We start from the raw sequence: 17,486 nt of genomic DNA, 5'->3' as shown, positions 1-17,486 counted from the left end.
TTCCTTCACCTGTAGCCAATTTATCTCCTTGGTAACCGAAGGAAAATACTTACATTAAGCATAAAAAGCCTCCCAAGCAAGTAATTTCATTATATCATTTCATCTAATTCAAGTATTCTTCTGATATTTTTATTGGGCGGTTTCTCAAATTGCATGTAATTCAGTTCTGCAGATCAGACCTCTGCGGATCAGAATGAAGGTGAAGGAGAAGACGGCCTCTCTTCTCCTTGCTAGGAACCTGAAATCTACTTTGATCATGAATTGCTTTCTTGCATGCTTTGACTTTTTGCCTTTCCTCCCTCTCAAGTTTAAGCTGATCTTAAAGTGAGAGGGATCTTAAAGTCCAGTTTATTTCCTCAGCCTGTTGGCTTCCCAGTCATCCTGCCAAAGTGCTGTGTCTTCACACCCTGAGGGGAGACAACAGGCCACCCTGCCTTCATTTACTCAGGGGATCAGAAGGACCTCAACACTCCTGAGGTAGCCATGTGTGAAACAGGGACAGGGAGTTGGGATGGGTGGGTCTCTACTATAACAGCTTTGCAGCACCAAAGGTGCCTCAGGGAGCATGGGAGCACGGACTGGGCTGCTGCCAGAGTTCCTTGAAGCAGCCGTTTCTCCTCAGTGTGCAGTGGTTTTGGAGATGTTCAGGGCTTCTGATTCTTGGAAACTTGAGTCAGAAACTCTTCATGATCAGGATCCTTTAGAGACTTTCTGTTGGATTATCTGACAACTCCACAAGAAGGGCCGGTTGAGCAGGAATGGGAAGACTTGTTATATGTCAGAACTGATGGTGGCAAACCCAGGCAATCCTGGTTTGATCTTTGCCACCTCCGGATGCTCCTAGGAGAATGATGGTATCCAGGACTGTCCCGGGGACAGTCTTTTCATGGGGATCAGTCCAGGGGTGGGTTCTACTTACCTTTACTACCGGTTTGCAGCGGGGCCGTGTGCGCGCTCTTCTGCACATGCGCAGAAGCATTTTGATGACATCAGGATCGGTGGGCAGAGCCTCCCGCCGGTTTTACTACCAGTTCTATAGAACCTGTGTGAACCGGGGGCAACCCACCACTGGATCAGTTGCAGGAAAACCTACCAGAAGTATGTTTCAGAGGGCCTGAACTGACTGCAATTGATGTCCTTCTGTCTGGCAGCCTGCACTGCATGGCTCTGTGGTGTGGGTGGAGGTTGGGCCTATCTACAGGAAAGTGGGAAGCCACCATGAAGCCACATCTTTGCTGCTACCAAGAAAATAATACCCCAGAAAGAAAGATTTATAAAACAATATAAATTATATATAAAGTAATGGGCTTTCTTTACTTTTATTGGATTATTTTTTTCTGGAGGGGAAGTGTTACAGCCAATGTCACATTTGCACATTGCTCAGCTTTGTAACCTTGGGCTGTGGTGGCTTCGTGCTGCTTCCTGGGACTTGGGGGGGGGAGGTGGGGGGGTTTATATCCGGATGGCCACATTCTCAAGCACAAAGGGGATGCCCTTAAAGCCTCCCCTGCTCTTGCTGCATTCAGTGGGGATGGAAATTCACTGCAAGCAGACTGATATTCAGTCATACATGGCTCTTGAGTTTTTTCTTAGAGAAAAAAAATTGCCAGTTATTATTAGAATAATATGCTCTGCAATCCCACTCTGATTGTTATTAGAAGCAACTTCTGTTTAAAGGTGAAGGTAAAGGTTCCCCTCGCACATATGTGCTAGTCGTTCCTGACTCTAGGGGGCGGTGCTCAGCTCCGTTTCAAAGCTGAAGAGCCAGCGCTGTCCGAAGACATCTCCGTGGTCATGTGGCCGGCATGACTCAATGCCAAAGGCGCACGGAACACTGTTCCCTTCCCACCAAAGGTGGTCCCTATATTTCTACTTCCATTTTTTACGTGTTTTCGAATTGCTAGGTTGGCAGAAGCTTGGACAAGTAATGGGAGCTCACCCTGTTACATGGCACTAGGGATTCGAACTGCTGACCTGTCGACCTTTTGACTGACAAGCTCAGCGTCTTAGCCACTGAGCCACTGCATCCCTTAGCTTCTGTTTAGAACAGTTTAATGGGGGCAGGAGAGAGGGAGAGAGAGGGGGAGGGGGGAGAGAGAGATATTAAGAGTATAATCTTGAAATGACATCTGGCTAACCCTTTGCAAAAAAGGCCTTTTACACATATTTTCCCAAGGGATACTTTTCTTCTCCAATATGCTGGGAGTTTCATAAGATTTTGCAGCTACTTCTGCAAAAGTAGGAGGCACGGAGTGCAGACCAGCATCAAATGCATAAGTGCCCAGAGAAAACACACAGCTCTGAAACACTGCTTGGAACGGAAGGCAAGTGTGCTTCCAGATGGGGCAAGAGCTATGGACTGGCTCTCTCTTTTCCTCCTGGATTCTGGGTCTTTTCAGACAAGGATTTTATAGCTTTCCCAGAACAGTATGCAGATTGCCTCTGAATTGCGATGGTGGAGAACATTTTGGGGGCTCCTTGGACCACAAGAAGAACAAATGATCCAATATTAGTAGAAATAAAACCAGGCTTTCAACTGAAAGCACTAACAATGAAGGCAAAAGCTTAGCTAATTTGGTCACATAATGCAAAGTCCTTGGCAAGAGCCGTGGTGGCCCAGTGGTTAGAATGGAGTACTGCAGGCTAATTCTGCTGACTGCCGACTGCCAGCAGTTCAGCAATTTGATCCTCACTGGCTCAAGGTTGACTCAGCCTTCCATCCTTCTGAGGCCTGTAAAATGAGGACCCCGATTGTTGGGAGTAATATGCTGACTCTGTAAACCACTGTAAAGTACTGTGAAGTTGTATATATAAATCTAAGTGGTGTTGCTTTTTCTATTGCTTGAAGGAATAGAGGATCCTTGAAAAAGAAGCTGACTGAAGATCAGAGGACCAGATACCATCACTGATGACACCAGCAAAATCTTGCAAGAATGCAAAGAAGTGACAGTTAATAGACAATTCTGATGAAATCATGTTCATCGGGTGATGAAGAACCAGAAACCTCTGAAGAGGAGCCAATAAAAACAAGAAACCAGCAGGATCTCCCTTGCCAGAGATCTTAGCTGCAAGTTCTCCTCAAGCGTCTCATGACATATTGGATAGAAGGAAACGAACTTGTCGTCATCATCAGACAGTTCCTATCAAGCCAGATGAGTTGACAAATAGGTTTTTCAGCTAGAAAACATAAATGACTTCTGGGGGTAGGATTTCAAGACAATTACCGAGAGGATTCTTGGAAGAACCAGCTTATTAAATATTAAATATCAAAGTTGTAAATTACTGTAGCAGCTTTATATAACTAAATTAAATTCAAACAACATCTAATTTTCTTGATCATTGACTGTAATCCTCCAGGAACATGTGTTATTAACTCAGCTACTAATAGTAGAGAAAGTGGAAGACTTGGAAAAAAAAAAAGTTTGGGGATATTAAATTTTAATCCTCAGAAAATCTTCAAGTGGGAGTTGCAGCCCAGCCCTGACAGTTGGGGCTCAACAGCATTTTTCCAAACTTCTGCTGCACTAGCGGTCCCCTCCCCCACCTTCACTGAATGAAGTGTGGCTATCAAGACCTGGTCCTCTGTGGAAGTGGCGTGTTTGTGAGATTCCTGCCCCGCCTGCCTGTCAAAAGAGCGTCTGCCTGTCCCGTTGCCCTTTTCGAAGAGATGCGAAGCCCCCAAGGGAGTCCTGGCTGGCCGGGATGTTGCATTGGGCGGGAGGCAGCAGAGCCACAGCCCGCCAGACGGGGTGGGGGCCTGGCCGCTCCTGGCGCGCTGGAGGGGCCGCGGGAACCTCTCCCCCACCTCCGGCCGCCTGGCTCAGCTTGCCCTCCCCGCCCCGGCCTCTCCCCCTTTCAGGAAGTCCGGGGGAGGGAGGGAGGGGCGAGGAGGAGGCCGGGCTCTTCTGCGGGACCCTCCGCGGGCCGAGAGGATGGAGGCGCTGGTGCTGCTGAACGCGCTGGTCACCCGGCTGCTCTTCGCCCTGCACGCGCTGCTGGGCGTCTGGCGGGTGGCGGAGGTGAAGAAGGAGCGCAGGTACTGGCTGCTGGCGCTGCTCAACCTCTTGCTGTGCCTGGAAACGGCGCTCACGCTCAAGCTGAAGCGGGGAAGAGGCTACAAATGGTGAGCCCGCGCTCCGCGTCCCGCCGGGGCTCCAGTTCTTCCTCTCCCTCCCTCCCTCCCTTCCTCTTTCTCTTCTCGCTTTCCTCCCTCCGGGGTTCTATTTAGATTTATTTAGTTTGTCAAACATGGACGAGAAAAAAATATATATAAATATATAAATTTATATAAACATATAAACATATATAAGTTTCCGAGAGAGCAGCTCTTCTCTGCCCGCTGGCGCTGGCGCTTGGGTGACTTCTGCCTCCAGGAGGCCCTCGGGCCATTCAGTGGCGGATTAAGGCTCACTGGTGCCCTAAGCACTGGCAAATCTCGGTGCCCCCCTCCTTTGTGCATACTGTACAAATCTTCATTGGGTTTTCTTTCTTTCTCAACTTTGTGGTGCCCCCTTTGGGCCTGGTGCCCCAAGCACGTGCTTAGTCTCCTTAATGGTTAATACACCCCTGGGCCCATTTGTTTAAGCGCTCCGGCACAGTCCTGGTGCAGCTCTGGGTATACTGAACTCGGAGAAGACCCTGTCTGGAGGGGACCAACCTGTGACAAAAAGTTGTGTTTGTGACTAACAGCTTGTCCTTATGTTGGATCCCACTTTTGCTCTTAGAATAAAATGACTTGGTGGACTTTGGTAACCAGCCCACCCTTCCGCCCCCCAGCTCCCAGCCCTCTCTCTGGTTGTGGAAGCTCAGTCTGTGACTGGACTTGTCTTGTCCCGGGATGGTGAGAAGCAGCAGGAGCTGAAAAGAGAGATGCCCTTTCAGCAGAACTGGGCTGTGGAGTGAGGTGGCTTCAGGCATCCGCTATTTGGCTTGCATTTAAAAAATGGATGGGTGGATGGATGAAGTGGATGAATGAGTGGACGAATGAATTGGTGAGTCACATGAAGGACCCTTATTTCAGATTATAATGGGAGCCTTGTTGGACGCCTCTAACAGAACAATGGCTCAGTCAATTTCTCAGTTCAGTCTACACGTAGCCCAAGATCCCATTGAAGGAGAAATGACAACACATTTATTAAACAAATTTCCCAGCAGATGATCAGATTGCAACCTTCTGCTGATCAGCATTTTTGCACTGAGAGGACATCAGCTTGGAGAGATCAGGGCTAAGTACTGAAGGCAATTTCAACCGCTCTTGACAATGTCCAGAAGAAGGAAAGCCACATAGTTTTAATTCACAGCTGCAAAGCCAACTCTGGAGACATCGACATGTCTGGTGACTCACGGTAAAACTGGGCTGCTAAAACCAGGACAGGAAGAGGAAAAAGAGCAGTTGAAAAGTGTCCTGTTTTCCCCCAAATGGGGGAAGATTCTTGACTTCTGATCTCATCAGCATCAAGATGGGTTTGTCCTTCTTCTGAAACTCTGGTTTAACCTTTCAGCAGGGAAAAGGACCACGTCGTCTCTGCAAGGGGAAGAACAAAGGTGTCCTTTCAGGATGGGAGGCAGATGGTCTACACGGCTTCCTGTTTTCAAACTTATCCACCTCTTCATACTGAAAGGCTGCTCTTATACACGGAATGGCTATTTCTGTAGACCAGAGTTCTCCAAATTTACAAGACTGTGAAATGATAAATGAATCTCCTCCTCCCTGGGTCAGATAAAATGAATGAACGGGGCTCTGTTGGGATGAGAACTGAATGTATTATCTCCAGCTGATATCTCACAGGGGTCCTCCGTCTTTGCAGAACAGCCACCATCCCTTGGCCTGGGCAGAATGGACAGGAAGCAAAAGCCAACAGAGTTTTGAACATTCTCCCACTTTGCCTGGGCAGGCCTAGTTAAACCTGAGCCTTGGTGGCGCAGCAGACTAAAGCACTGTTATTAACATCAGCTGCCTGCAATTACTGCAAGTTCAACTCTCACCAGGCTCAAGGTTGACTCAGCCTTCCATCCTTCCGAGGTAGGTAAAATGAGGACCCGGATTGTGGGGGCAATAAGCTGACTTTGTATAAAAAAGAACACCGCTTGGGGGGGCCCAAAAGCCCTACTAAGCAGGTATATATAGTACAAAAGTATGAAGACTATTGCTTAACGCATTCTAAGCCGCCCTGAGTCTCCGGAGAAGGGCAGCATATAAATTGAACCAATAAATAAATAAATAAATAAACTTGTCCCAACTTGTCCCACCTGTGCTCTAGACCAGTCCATTGGGTAGACATGCCAAGGGTATCCATGCCTTTGCCTTGTACCTGCATCGCACAAAAGTCATCTCCAACAGGTGTTCCTTGTTATCTACAGGTTTTCCTTGGTTTTGTCAGTATCCAATTCAAGAGCAGAGTTGAGAAAGTCTTATGGTGATTCTGCTGATAGAGCTCCTGGGTAAAATCCTACCCCTGCCTTCTCTGTGATCAAGGAGACTGAAGGAGCAACTCTGCTTAATGGAGGGGATCCATTTCTTCTCTCCCCCTCCCAGATTGAGTGCCTCTGCTTTAGGGAGAGAGGCCCATGTGTGAGCACGATGGGGAGCCTTCAGAGAGGCCCTCAACCTTTTTGTGACTGTCCTTTGAGCAGTAACTCAGTCACCCATCTCAGGAACTTCATGCTTCTGATGAAAAATGGACCTTTCAGTGCATTTTTCTCCATTTCTCTCACTGGTCATGCAGGTTCATTTCAAAACTTCAGTCCACAGCATCAAACTGCCTATCCACCAAGAAACCTTTGAATTCCAACCACGTGCACTGGTATCTTCTATTCCTTCTGTTTGACAATGTATTCTACTCTTTTGTTTGAGAAAAGGTTAAGAGTTCTTGGATTCATATCTTGATTGACTTCTTTGAAGTTTAAATTCAATCTGTTCCAATAAACAGTTAAGTACTTAAGTATCATCTACCAAGTATTCAACTATTAAATGGATGGCTTTGAACTATGCTTGAAAAATCATTATCTTGGACAACTAGAAGAATCCATGTTCAGTACCAGATGGTGCAAAGCCAAGCTGTTCAGTGGAAGTTAAAGCTGGGATATTTTGGACACAGAATTTTATTCATTCATTCAATCAATGTATTTATTTATTAAACAAATTTACATAGTCACTCATCTCCTCCCCCCAAAGGGGGGGTCAGGATGCCACACTATAGCCAATATAAAACTGATAAAAATCTAAAAAGTCTCAGTAATAAATAACATAACAACAAAAATACCGATCCTGAGTGGAGAGAGGATAAAAATGGTTCTCTCAGCATGGACCTTTCCGATAAATCTCCTGTTGGTTGAATGTTGCATGATGACGGTTGAGGCTCACAACAATGCAAAGGTGAGAATCATTGGCCAAGATGCTTGGTGGATTCAGAGGCAGTCAAGAAAGAGGCTGGGAAGAACAAGGTGACCAGACAGTCTGCCTAGGGACAAGCAGGGGCTCCCAAGCACTCAGGATGCTGTTAAAGAGTTTTGACAAAGTCCTAAGTCAGAAATGACTCAATGACTGAACATCAAGCAGGAGGCCTTTGAATTGGATCTCCTCTGCAAAATACCATTTAGTATAACTTACAGTCATGGCTGAAGGGTCACCTGAGGCACAGAGGTCTGGATATGGATCACTGGTCAGCAGTTGTCACCCAAAGAAAGAGGTTCTTTCCATACCCGTCTCAGCCATCTTGGAAGCGGGGGGTACCCAAAAGTCTAGGAAAACATCCTTGTCCTTCCTCCCTCCCTCCCTCCCTTCCTCCCTTCCTTTCTTCCTTTCTTTCTCTTTCTTTCTTCCTTTCTTTCTCTTTCTTTCTTTCTTTCTTTCTTTCTTTCTTTCTTTCTTTCTTTCTTTCTTTCTCTTTTTTCTCTTTCTTTCTTTCTTTCTCTCCCTCCCTCCCTCCCTCCCTCCGTCCCTCCCTCCCCCCCTCTCTCTTTCTTTTTGTAAAAGCAATTCCTGTCCTTTCGGATGCAGCCTGGCTTTCATCCTTCCGTCACTGACTGGTGTCGCTCTATCATGGACCACTCTTTTCCTTGTGGCCCTTTCTTCCTTCTCTGCACCCTCTAACTTTGCTGCTAAATTATACTTTTAAACATGACTGAAAGGGGAATCATTGCAGCAGCTGATAATTACTTAACTTGATAATTATTGGGCTTGCTATTTCCTATAGTGGCCTCCTGGGGTCCCAATTGATACCAGTCATGGGTATCCATGAAACTGGGCCAATGGGAGGCATGTGACTTCATGACATCATTGTGTCATGTCATTTGTGCAATCAGGGATGTCATATCATTGGGGCTCCTTGATTCCTAAGCAGAGGGTTGGACTAGAAGACCTCCAAGGTCCCTTCTAATTCTATTCTTCTGTTTATTCCTGCTGATCACATGGACTCACCCTGCTGTTTTCCTGGGATCGGTATTTCTCCCAGAGTATTTCTTTAGATCCCTATTGAAACTTCCCCTTCCAACCGTCTTGCTTGGCTCTCTGAGGCCCCCAAGGCCAGTAGATGACGTAGTTTCTCTACGTCAGAGGTCTTCAAACTTGGCAGCTTTAAGACTTGTGGACATCAACTCCCAAAATTCTCCAGCCAGCACAGCAAGTTTGAAGACCTCTGCTCTACGTGCCTCCTCTTCCCCACTCAGCACTTCACAGAAATATAAAACGACCATGATGATGTTATTTCTTAATAAAAAGGCTGGAAGGTGATATTACAGTCACTTTTAATGAGGATCCTGGAAGGAGGAAGGCAGAGCTCAGCCAAGAATGTTTTCACAAGGCACCTCCTCCTCCTCCTCCTCCTCCTCCTCCTCCCCCCGAAGATGCAGCGAGAGAAGAGAAGCCCGTTGGTGAAAGACGCCTGTTTAGATCAGCTTCGCTCGCAGCCAGCTGGACCAAGTTGAGGAGGCAGGAACCCTGGTGGGACTCAGCATGCAGGGCAGCCTCCCTCGTGCAGCTTGCTCCCCCACCACCTCCACAATCTTCCCTGATTCCACACCTGACTTATGTTCCAGCCGCCAGATGGAAGCATGTCTGTGTCACAATTTCCTCACCAAAAGGCTGGATAGGAAATCTCTGTGTAGAGCAGGGGTCCCCAAACTTGGCAGCTTTAAGACTTGTGGACTTCAACTCCCAGAATTCTGGGAGTTGAAGTCCACAAGTCTTAAAGCTGCCAAGTTTGAAGACCTTTGATGTAGAGAGTTGTAAGTTCTCCTCCTCCTTTTCGTCTTCTCCTCTTTCTTGCTTTTCTAGAAAAGAGGAAGGTTGAGGAATCCCACAAATAAAAGCTCTGGGGTCCTTCCGGCAGGGGATCCCAAACTTTTGAAACCACAAGTTGCAATCTTGGGAGTCCCTATGTTGCCTCTCACTCCTCAGCAGCCTTCCCCCCACCCTTGGATCAGCCCCTTCCTACAATGCAACTAGGGAGCCAACTTGCTTTTGGTTCCTCTGATTCTTGTCTTCTGGAGACCCAGAAAGGATCCTGTCTCACTCGAGTTCTAAGAACGGGCAGGCCTACTACTTTGGAAGGCAAGTGAGGGGGCATTCGCCCAGTCTAAACTCTGCCTCCCGTTGCAGAAGTTGAGGACCTTGGAAGCAATGCAGAAGCCAGGGAGAGGGAGCAGTGGATTTTCTCTGCCCTCCAATGGTCCCCAAAGGGTTTGGGTGGTCAACGTCTTTGTGGTTTCAGTTGCAGGCTGTGGAAGAGGTGGGGGTCAATTACCCACAGCCCAGGGGTGAAATCCAGCAGGTTCTGGAGAACCGGTAGCGGAAATTTTGAGCAGTTCGGAGAACCGGCAAATGCCACCTCTGGCTGGCCACAGAGTGGGGTGGGAATGGAGATTTTGCAGTATCCTTCCCCTGGAGTGGGGTGGGAATGGGGATTTTGCAGTAGCCTTCCCCTGCCACGCCCACCAAGCCACGCCCACAGAACCGGTAGTAAAAAAAATTGAATTTCATGACTGCCACAGCCCATTTCCAGCTGACAAAGTGACCCCACAGCTCCATTCAAAAAGCCCACCACCAGCCCCGTTGCAGTTTCCTCTCTTCCCTGCAAGGGTACCGTGGCCTTTTCTTACGAGAAAACATGGAACTGCCATTTATTTTCTAAGCAAGCTTGTGGGTCCTTTGAAAAGTCTCAAGATTTTACAGGCGGTCTCTGCTCCTGCCCCTTTGCTGCCTGCCTGTTTCCAAGAGAAGCTTTGTAAAAATTCAGCTCGGTGGTGGGAAATCTAGTGGGCACCAGCTGTGGGCATACGAATGTCCACACCCACCCCAGGGCATCGGTGATCCCGCTTATTCCTTCAACGTTTTGACAGAGAATTCTGTAATGGTTTCTCAGGGTGCTCAACCCAACGCTTTTTGTCCTTTCTCAGGTTTTCACCGCCGATCTTTGTCTATCTCATCAACATAGTGCCCTCATTGTGGATTCTGGAACTTCAGCCTAAAAACCAGGTACCAGTTTTGTGGGTTTTTTTTACATGGTTTCACGACGGAGAAGGAAGGAAGCTGTTTCCTTGGGGAAAGAAAACCAAGTTGCCTGGAGGCCAGTTTGGGCACCGGTTACTGTATTTTTGTACCCCGAATTCAAGAAGGAGCTTCTTCTGGGTTTTCTGCCTGAGGTATAAAATCGTTTTGGTTTAGGCAATGATACAACCCTGACTTCTCTTGATGCACCTTGAAGGACGTGAGTCGCAAACTCTCCACGTGAGCCCAGTGGCTGAATAAATGCCACCAAGAAAGAGGGATGATGCAGATGTGGTTAATTTGTGCGATGGTTCTAGTTGCGCAATCAAGTTTTTGTTAGACTGGATGGTTCTTTTTTAGTTGCTTTCTTAGACACATCCTTGGTTCTAAAAGTTGCATAAATGTATCCAAATATATCATCTTGGTTCCTCCCCACCCCACCCTCCATGAGAGAAACATGTTTGGCATCAGCAGTTGCAAAAAATGTCTTTTCTCACACAGAATGGATTGAAAAGTGTAGCAAGCTAGGAAGACTTCGGCCTTCCTTGTAGCAGCTCCTCCATCTCACGTGAGAGTTCAGCAAGTAACAGTAACAGAGTTGGAGGTCATCTAGTCCAACCTCCTGTACTGGGGATTCGAACCGCTGAACTGCCAACCTTTCTGATCGACAAGCTCAGTGCCTTAGCCACTGAGCCACCTAGTCAGGCTGTGTCAGGCACGTGAGATGCTCATGCACTGTCCCTTGTTAGATTACCATTAAAGGGGGCATTTTGTGTTTCATTTGCATTTCTCCTTCTGCTGTTTCGTTACACATGACCAGTACCAATTACATGTACGTCCCCGGGACACGGCTCATTGGCATTTCACATTCAACACAGCAGTTGCATCCAAGTAGGTCTGTGTAATTGTGTAACATTAGCGTAAGATTCTGACCAATTCACTGAAGCCACACCAAGAGGAGAATTATGGCCCAGTCCAGAGATTGTCCTGTCGTTTCCCTGTGCTACGTCTTCCTTGCATAAGGGAGCCACGGGCAGCCTCGCCATGCGAGTCCTGCGCGCAGAGCAGCAAAATGCTTTCAGTTCAGTGGCGTTCAGTCCCAAGCAGAGGCACAGCTTAAGCCAGGGGTGTCAAACTTGATTTCATTGAGGGCTGCATCAGGGTTGTGTTTGGCCTCAGGGGGCGTGGGTGGATGTGGCCAGAGTGGGTGTGGTCTGCTCAATGTCACTCATGTCGTGGGTGCCTGTGGTGGCCCAAGTGCTCTGCCAGTGAAAATGGGCTTCCAAGCTCCGTTTCCAGCTACCACAGCCTCCTGCAACCCTCTGCCAGTGAAAACTGAGCTGGGGAGGGCCGCATGCATCAAAGGAAAAACCCATGGAGATCCAGCTGACCTATAAGGTCTCCTGCCTTGACCAGGGGGTTGGATTAGAAGACCTCCAAGGTCCCTCCCAGCCCTATGATTCTATGACTTCTTTCTCACCTAAAGGGAATGGGGGAGTGGGTCTGGGCTGATTTGAACAGCTTCTCCCTGGATTCTCACTGCATCTTCTTCCGTGCTAGACTCCCTCACTGCTTTAACCCCATACGGATTGTCCAGAGCCAGGGGCCACCTCCGAGGCTTGGGGGAGCCAGTGAACTGACAAGGGGGAACCTTTGGGGTCCTTCCACTTCCGGTCTGTGCAGGACCAGAGCTGAAGCTGGGTTTTTATTGCAGCTTTGCCCCAATGAATATGAGCAGCTGGTGAAGAACCACAGTGAACAAGTCAGACCCATTTACAGAAATGAGACTGCAGCAAACAACATAATGGAAAAGGTAAGTGTTGAGGTGGTGGTTGATATCTCATCATCACAATTTGGATTATTTGAATTAAAATGTATTTCCACAACGACAACAGCCTTGGGGGTGCAGCAAGGAAACAGAATTACACCAGTGTGGTCCCAAAGATACTAGCACATTATGCGTGGGCACAAGGAGCACTGAAATGATAAATACCTTTTCCAATAAAAGTAAAACCAAATCCAGGAGAGCCAGGAGTGTAAGATGTAATAGATAATTTCTGCTGGCAGTTGGGGGAGATGGGAAGGGACTCTCCTGGATTCTGTGCAAAGGGTCTGCTCAGTCCTCAACACCCCCACCCCCACCCCAGGTGTGCAAGGTCAGCAAGAGCAGATCTTGAACCAGAAGCGCTTTCTCCAAAGAAACCCTCTTCCCTGCCACCTCTGGCTTCGCTTTTCTGCTTTCTGACCTTTGCCTTTGCTGCAGCTGCAACAGGCCCAGGAGTTTGTCAGCACGCTCTCCAAAATGTGTGAGCCCATCTGGACGCTGAGCCTCCACCAGACCTTCCTGCTGCTCCTCATCCTGGGCCGCTGGCTGCTTCCCATCGGTGGGGAGATCACCAGGGACCAGCTGTCTCAGCTGCTGCTGCTCTTCGTGGGCACCGCCGCAGACATCCTGGAGTTCACCAGTGAAACCCTGGAAATAGAGAACGTCCGGTAGGGCTCAGGTGCTCTCAGCCCTGCAGCTGCACCCACAACAGAGAAGGCAGCCTGTCCTTCCACCCATCTGTCATTCTGTCTGCCTGTTTGCCCACCCATCTGTCTGTCTCTCCAACTGTCGCCCGTTGCCCCACCCTCAGAGTTTCCTTATAAGGTGCAATGCTTGTGAATCAACCAGAATGATGGGGTGGTGAATTTAACTGTTTCAAAGGCTTATAAAACTTTGAACATGAGAACCAACAGGCTGAATAAGGGAAGATGAAATCTTTATTCTTATTAAAAAGCAATGGTATTTGTCTATGACTCTCAAATGAAATTTACTGGCATTTAGCTCTTCTTAGCTCTAGTCGAAGTGGGTGATGCCTCACCTTTTTCAAAAAGTGGTGCCATAAAACCGGTTTTAACTCATTTAAATGTGTATATATATTCAAGGCAATAAAACAAGTTATAATACGGAGAGTTCTAAAGATAGAGATAATTCATTCTCCAAAAGATGGGAAGTTTCATTTTCTGAAGTTTGGTTTGCTATTATAAAATTGATTGGTACAGTAAAATAATTTTAACCTTATTTCCTTCACCCTGTTTCATTATTTCTAACCTACAATATTCCTCACTCCCATTTTATAAATTATAGAAACTAATTGTAGGTTTCCATTGTTGGAGACCTCCTTACTCTAATCAATGTGTCTGGCCTGATTATGTCAGTGCCTTGTTTCTAAAATGCCTGCCTATCCTTTTCCCAGGAACAAAGATGCTCTGGTGTATGCAATCCTAGCCGTGTGGACTTGGAGCATGTTGCAATTCCCTCTGGATCTAGCAGGTTGGTCCTGTCAATGTTTCCCCAGGATTGTGCTCAGATGCATAAGATGCTCCATTCCTCCTCCCTGGAAGATGCTTCAACTGGCTTTCTTTGGGCTGGTCCCTCTAGGGTGAAACCATGGAAAGGCCAATCAGAAGGCCAAGATTCAAGAGGCTGAAATGTCTTATCAGGAAATAGATCCATCTTTAACTATAAATAGATAGATAGATAGATAGATAGATAGATAGATAGATAGATAGATAAATAGATAGATAGATAGATAGATAGATAGATAGATGATGGATGGATGGATGGATAGATGATATATAGATATATAGATATATAGATATATAGATATATAGATATATAGATATATAGATATATAGATATATAGATATATAGATATATAGATATATAGATATATAGATGATGGATGAATGGATGGATGATAGACAGATGATAGAAGATGGATGGATGGATGGATGGATAGATGATGGATGGATAGATAGATAGATAGATAGATAGATAGATAGATAGATAGATAGATTTATTTATTTATTTGTTTATTTATTTGTTTAAATTTCTATACCGCCCTTCTCCAAATAGGACTCAGGGCGGTGCACCGCCTAAGTAAAAACAAAGCATACAAAATTTAAAAAACAGTATTAAAATAATTAGATATTCTGGCCGTAAATTTAAAACAACCCAATTTAAAACCAATTTAAAATTTAGCTCAAGCCAGCCCAGCTAGTTGAAATAAATAATTTTTCAGGGCCCGACGAAAAATCTGGAGGTCTGTTATTGTACGTATCTCTGGGGGGAGGTTATTCCAGAGGGTGGGCGCCGTCACAGAGAAGGCTCTCCCCCTGGGGGTCGTCAGCCGACATTGTCTGGCGGATGGCACCCTGAGGAGGCCCACTCTGTGCGAGCGTACTGGCCAGTGGGAGGCTATTGGTGGCAGTAGGCGGTCTCGTAAGTACCCCGGCCCTAAGCCATGGAGCGCTTTAAAGGTGGTCACCAACACCTTGAAGCGCACCCGGAAGACCACCGGGAGCCAGTGCAGCTCGCGCAGGAGAGGTGTCACATGGGAGCGCCTCGTCGCCCCCATAATCCCCCGCGCGGCCGCATTCTGGACCAGCTGGAGCCTCCGGGTGCACCCCAGGGGGAGCCCCATGTAGAGAGCGTAGAGATGATAGATGATGGATGGATGGATGGATAGATAGATAGATGATGGATGGATGGATGGATGGATGGATGGATGGATAGATAGATAGATGATGGATGGATGGATGGATGGATAGATAGATAGATGATGGATGGATGGATGGATAGATAGATAGATGATGAATGGATGGATGGATGGATAGATAGATGGATGGATAGATATATAGATGATGGATGGATGGATGGATGGATAGATGATGGATGGATAGATAGATATATAGATGATGGATGGATAGATAGATAGATAGATAGATAGATGATGGATGGATGGATGGATGGATAGATGAATAGATGATAGATGGATGGATGGATAGATGGATGGATAGATAGATAGATCAATAGATGGATGGATGGATGGGTAGATATACATAAAAATAAACAGATGATTGATTTACTTAGGAAATGCTGACCATGTGCATACGAAGTTCTAGATGCTCATTAGATGTTCTAATTTGTAAGTTACGGTTTATAAGTCATCACAATGTGAACAGAAACTAAGTAAAGCTTGTGGTTTAGTCAGAAAGCCACAATTCAAAGAACAAACCATGCCACAGGCTAAGCCTGGCTTAGAAACTGCTGCTGTGTCTGACAACTTTGTCTTTGGATGATTTATGACATGGGTTTCAACCTCCTGAAAGAAATGCCCTTCTTTCTTTCTTTCTTTCTTTCTTTCTTTCTTTCTTTCTTTCTTTCTTTCTTTCTTTCTTTCTTTCTTTCTTTCTTTCCTTCCTTCCTTCCTTCCTTCCTTCCCTTCCTTCCCTCCTTCCTTCCTTCCTTCCTTCCTTCCTTCCTTCCTTCCTTCCTTCCTTCCTTCCTTCCTTCTAGTGCAACATCTCAACTGTGATCGAGCAGCTTCGTCCACCAAAGTTTTTCACCTGCTCCTCTGCAGACACAGTGCCGACCTGTGGAACATCGGCATCAGCCTGTTCATCCAAGACGGCCCTTTCCTTGTGGTGCGCCTCATCCTGATGGGCTACTTTCAAGTGCTGAATCAGATGCTCGTGTTTTTTGCGGCCAAGAATATTTTGATCGTGATGTTGCAGCTCTACCGCCTTGTGGTGCTATCGCTCGACTTTCATGCCTCCCTCCAGCACAGGGCAAAAAGCCAGAAAGGAGCCACTTCCTGCTGCCCCTGTGAGCCCAGCTCCATCAGCCTCCCATCCAATGGCCTGCTGGACGGAGGCGACTCTACTGGCCTGGAGGAGACCTTCCCAGACTCAGCGGAGTGCTTGTGAGGGAAGGTGTCTTCTGCCCCAGGACCAGCCCTTCCCTCCGGGGGCCATGAGTGAATGGGCTGGCCTTGGCAAGCAGCCTCTTTTTCCACTGGAAGACAAGGGTCCCATCCTAGCAGCAAAGGGGAGACATTTGAGATAGGAGAGAACAAAATCCATTCTATTGATTGGGTGGATTGATTGACATGGTATCCACGGTATTTATCCATTGTCTATCTGATGGGACTCAGCTGAGGTAGTTTTGTGGTTGGTTCTTCTTGTTTTTCTTTTGTTTTAATGTGTGACATTTGCAGACTCCACGGTTGCCTTCAGAGACCTGCCGTAGCAGAATCTTTACCTGAAATTCAGGTAGTGATTTCAGGTCTAGTGATTACAGGCCATTTTTCTCCTGGTTCTATTTTATTTTACACTAGTATCAGTGGTGGGTTCCTACCGGTTTGCCCCTGATTGGGCAAACTGGTAGCGACGGTGGTGGGAGGCTCCACCCACCCGGACATCTCTGCAGATGTGTGAGCGTGCCCATGTGCCCGCGAGCAAACTGGTAGTGACCGAAATTGAAACCCACTACTGACTAGCATCGAGTTTGATGTAACCTCGTCCCAGCTCACCCAAGTCTACCCTGTTTACATGACCTCTTTTCCACAAAGCAATGGGCCGCCTTCCACTGATCCAGGTACGGTGGGATTTTTCTGGGAGAGGGAAAAAAAATCCAGGTGGGCGTGGCCTGTTTTAAGACGACATGGTTGGGAGATCTACTCAGAAATGTTGTATTAGCTTATCAAAGGCTGGCATGCATAGAGTAACTTTGTTATTATTTACAGGGAAAAATGTGTTCAAAGTCTTGTTATTACTGAATTCAGTTTTGATATGGTATACGTGATTATTTCTTCTCTTTTGTTTCTGAATGTTGATATCTTTGGTTACTGTGAGCACAATTCTTAATGCAAATAGAGGAGATGTTTTTTTAATAAACCAGGAGATTTGTATTTGCTTGAGAAATGTTTATCTGGCAGTGTCCTTGTTGAGATCTCTGCTCCCCCACCCCCCTTATCTTCATGGCTTCTTCCCCTCCACTAACTTACCTCTGATTTGAGGGGGTGGTGGAACCACTGACCTTAAGAGAAGAGGAGAGAAGTTCTCCTGACCTCTGAACTTGGTGGCAACCTCCTCCTCCTCCATTTCCAGCTGTTGGGGCCCCAACAAACAACCCAAGTCTCGCATTCACTCTGGGCTCTTCCAGAGTGCTGTG

At 46.9% G+C, this 17,486-nt stretch overlaps 1 protein-coding gene across 1 annotated transcript; it reads left to right on the top strand.

Annotated features, from left to right (window-relative positions):
• The first annotated feature begins 3,932 nt into the window (after positions 1 to 3,932).
• TMEM26 (transmembrane protein 26) lies at positions 3,933 to 17,240 on the top strand. The gene is made up of 6 exons (XM_070945886.1): positions 3,933 to 4,123; positions 10,396 to 10,474; positions 12,201 to 12,299; positions 12,750 to 12,979; positions 13,726 to 13,802; positions 15,831 to 17,240. The coding sequence occupies exons 1-6, from the start codon at positions 3,933 to 3,935 to the stop codon at positions 16,238 to 16,240; spliced, it is 1,086 nt and encodes a 361-aa protein (XP_070801987.1). The 3' UTR covers positions 16,241 to 17,240.
• Positions 17,241 to 17,486: the final 246 nt, after the last annotated feature.

This window comes from Pituophis catenifer, unplaced genomic scaffold (genome assembly GCF_029215685.1).
Source record: "Pituophis catenifer annectens isolate HBS135680 unplaced genomic scaffold, rPitCat1.0.hap2 SCAF_6, whole genome shotgun sequence".
Classification (NCBI taxonomy): Eukaryota; Metazoa; Chordata; class Lepidosauria; order Squamata; family Colubridae; genus Pituophis; species Pituophis catenifer.
The sequence above is the reverse complement of the archived record's forward strand: the minus strand, read 5'-3'. Positions and strand labels throughout refer to the sequence as shown.

Excerpts from the sequence above, each read along its gene's own strand:
- TMEM26 (XM_070945886.1), top strand. The coding sequence starts at position 3,933 with ATGGAGGCGCTGGTGCTGCTGAACGCGCTGGTCACCCGGCTGCTCTTC. Across the intron at positions 4,124-10,395 it reads CGGGGAAGAGGCTACAAATG|GTTTTCACCGCCGATCTTTG; the intron begins GTGAGCCCGCGC and ends GTCCTTTCTCAG. Across the intron at positions 13,803-15,830 it reads ATTCCCTCTGGATCTAGCAG|TGCAACATCTCAACTGTGAT; the intron begins GTTGGTCCTGTC and ends CCTTCCTTCTAG.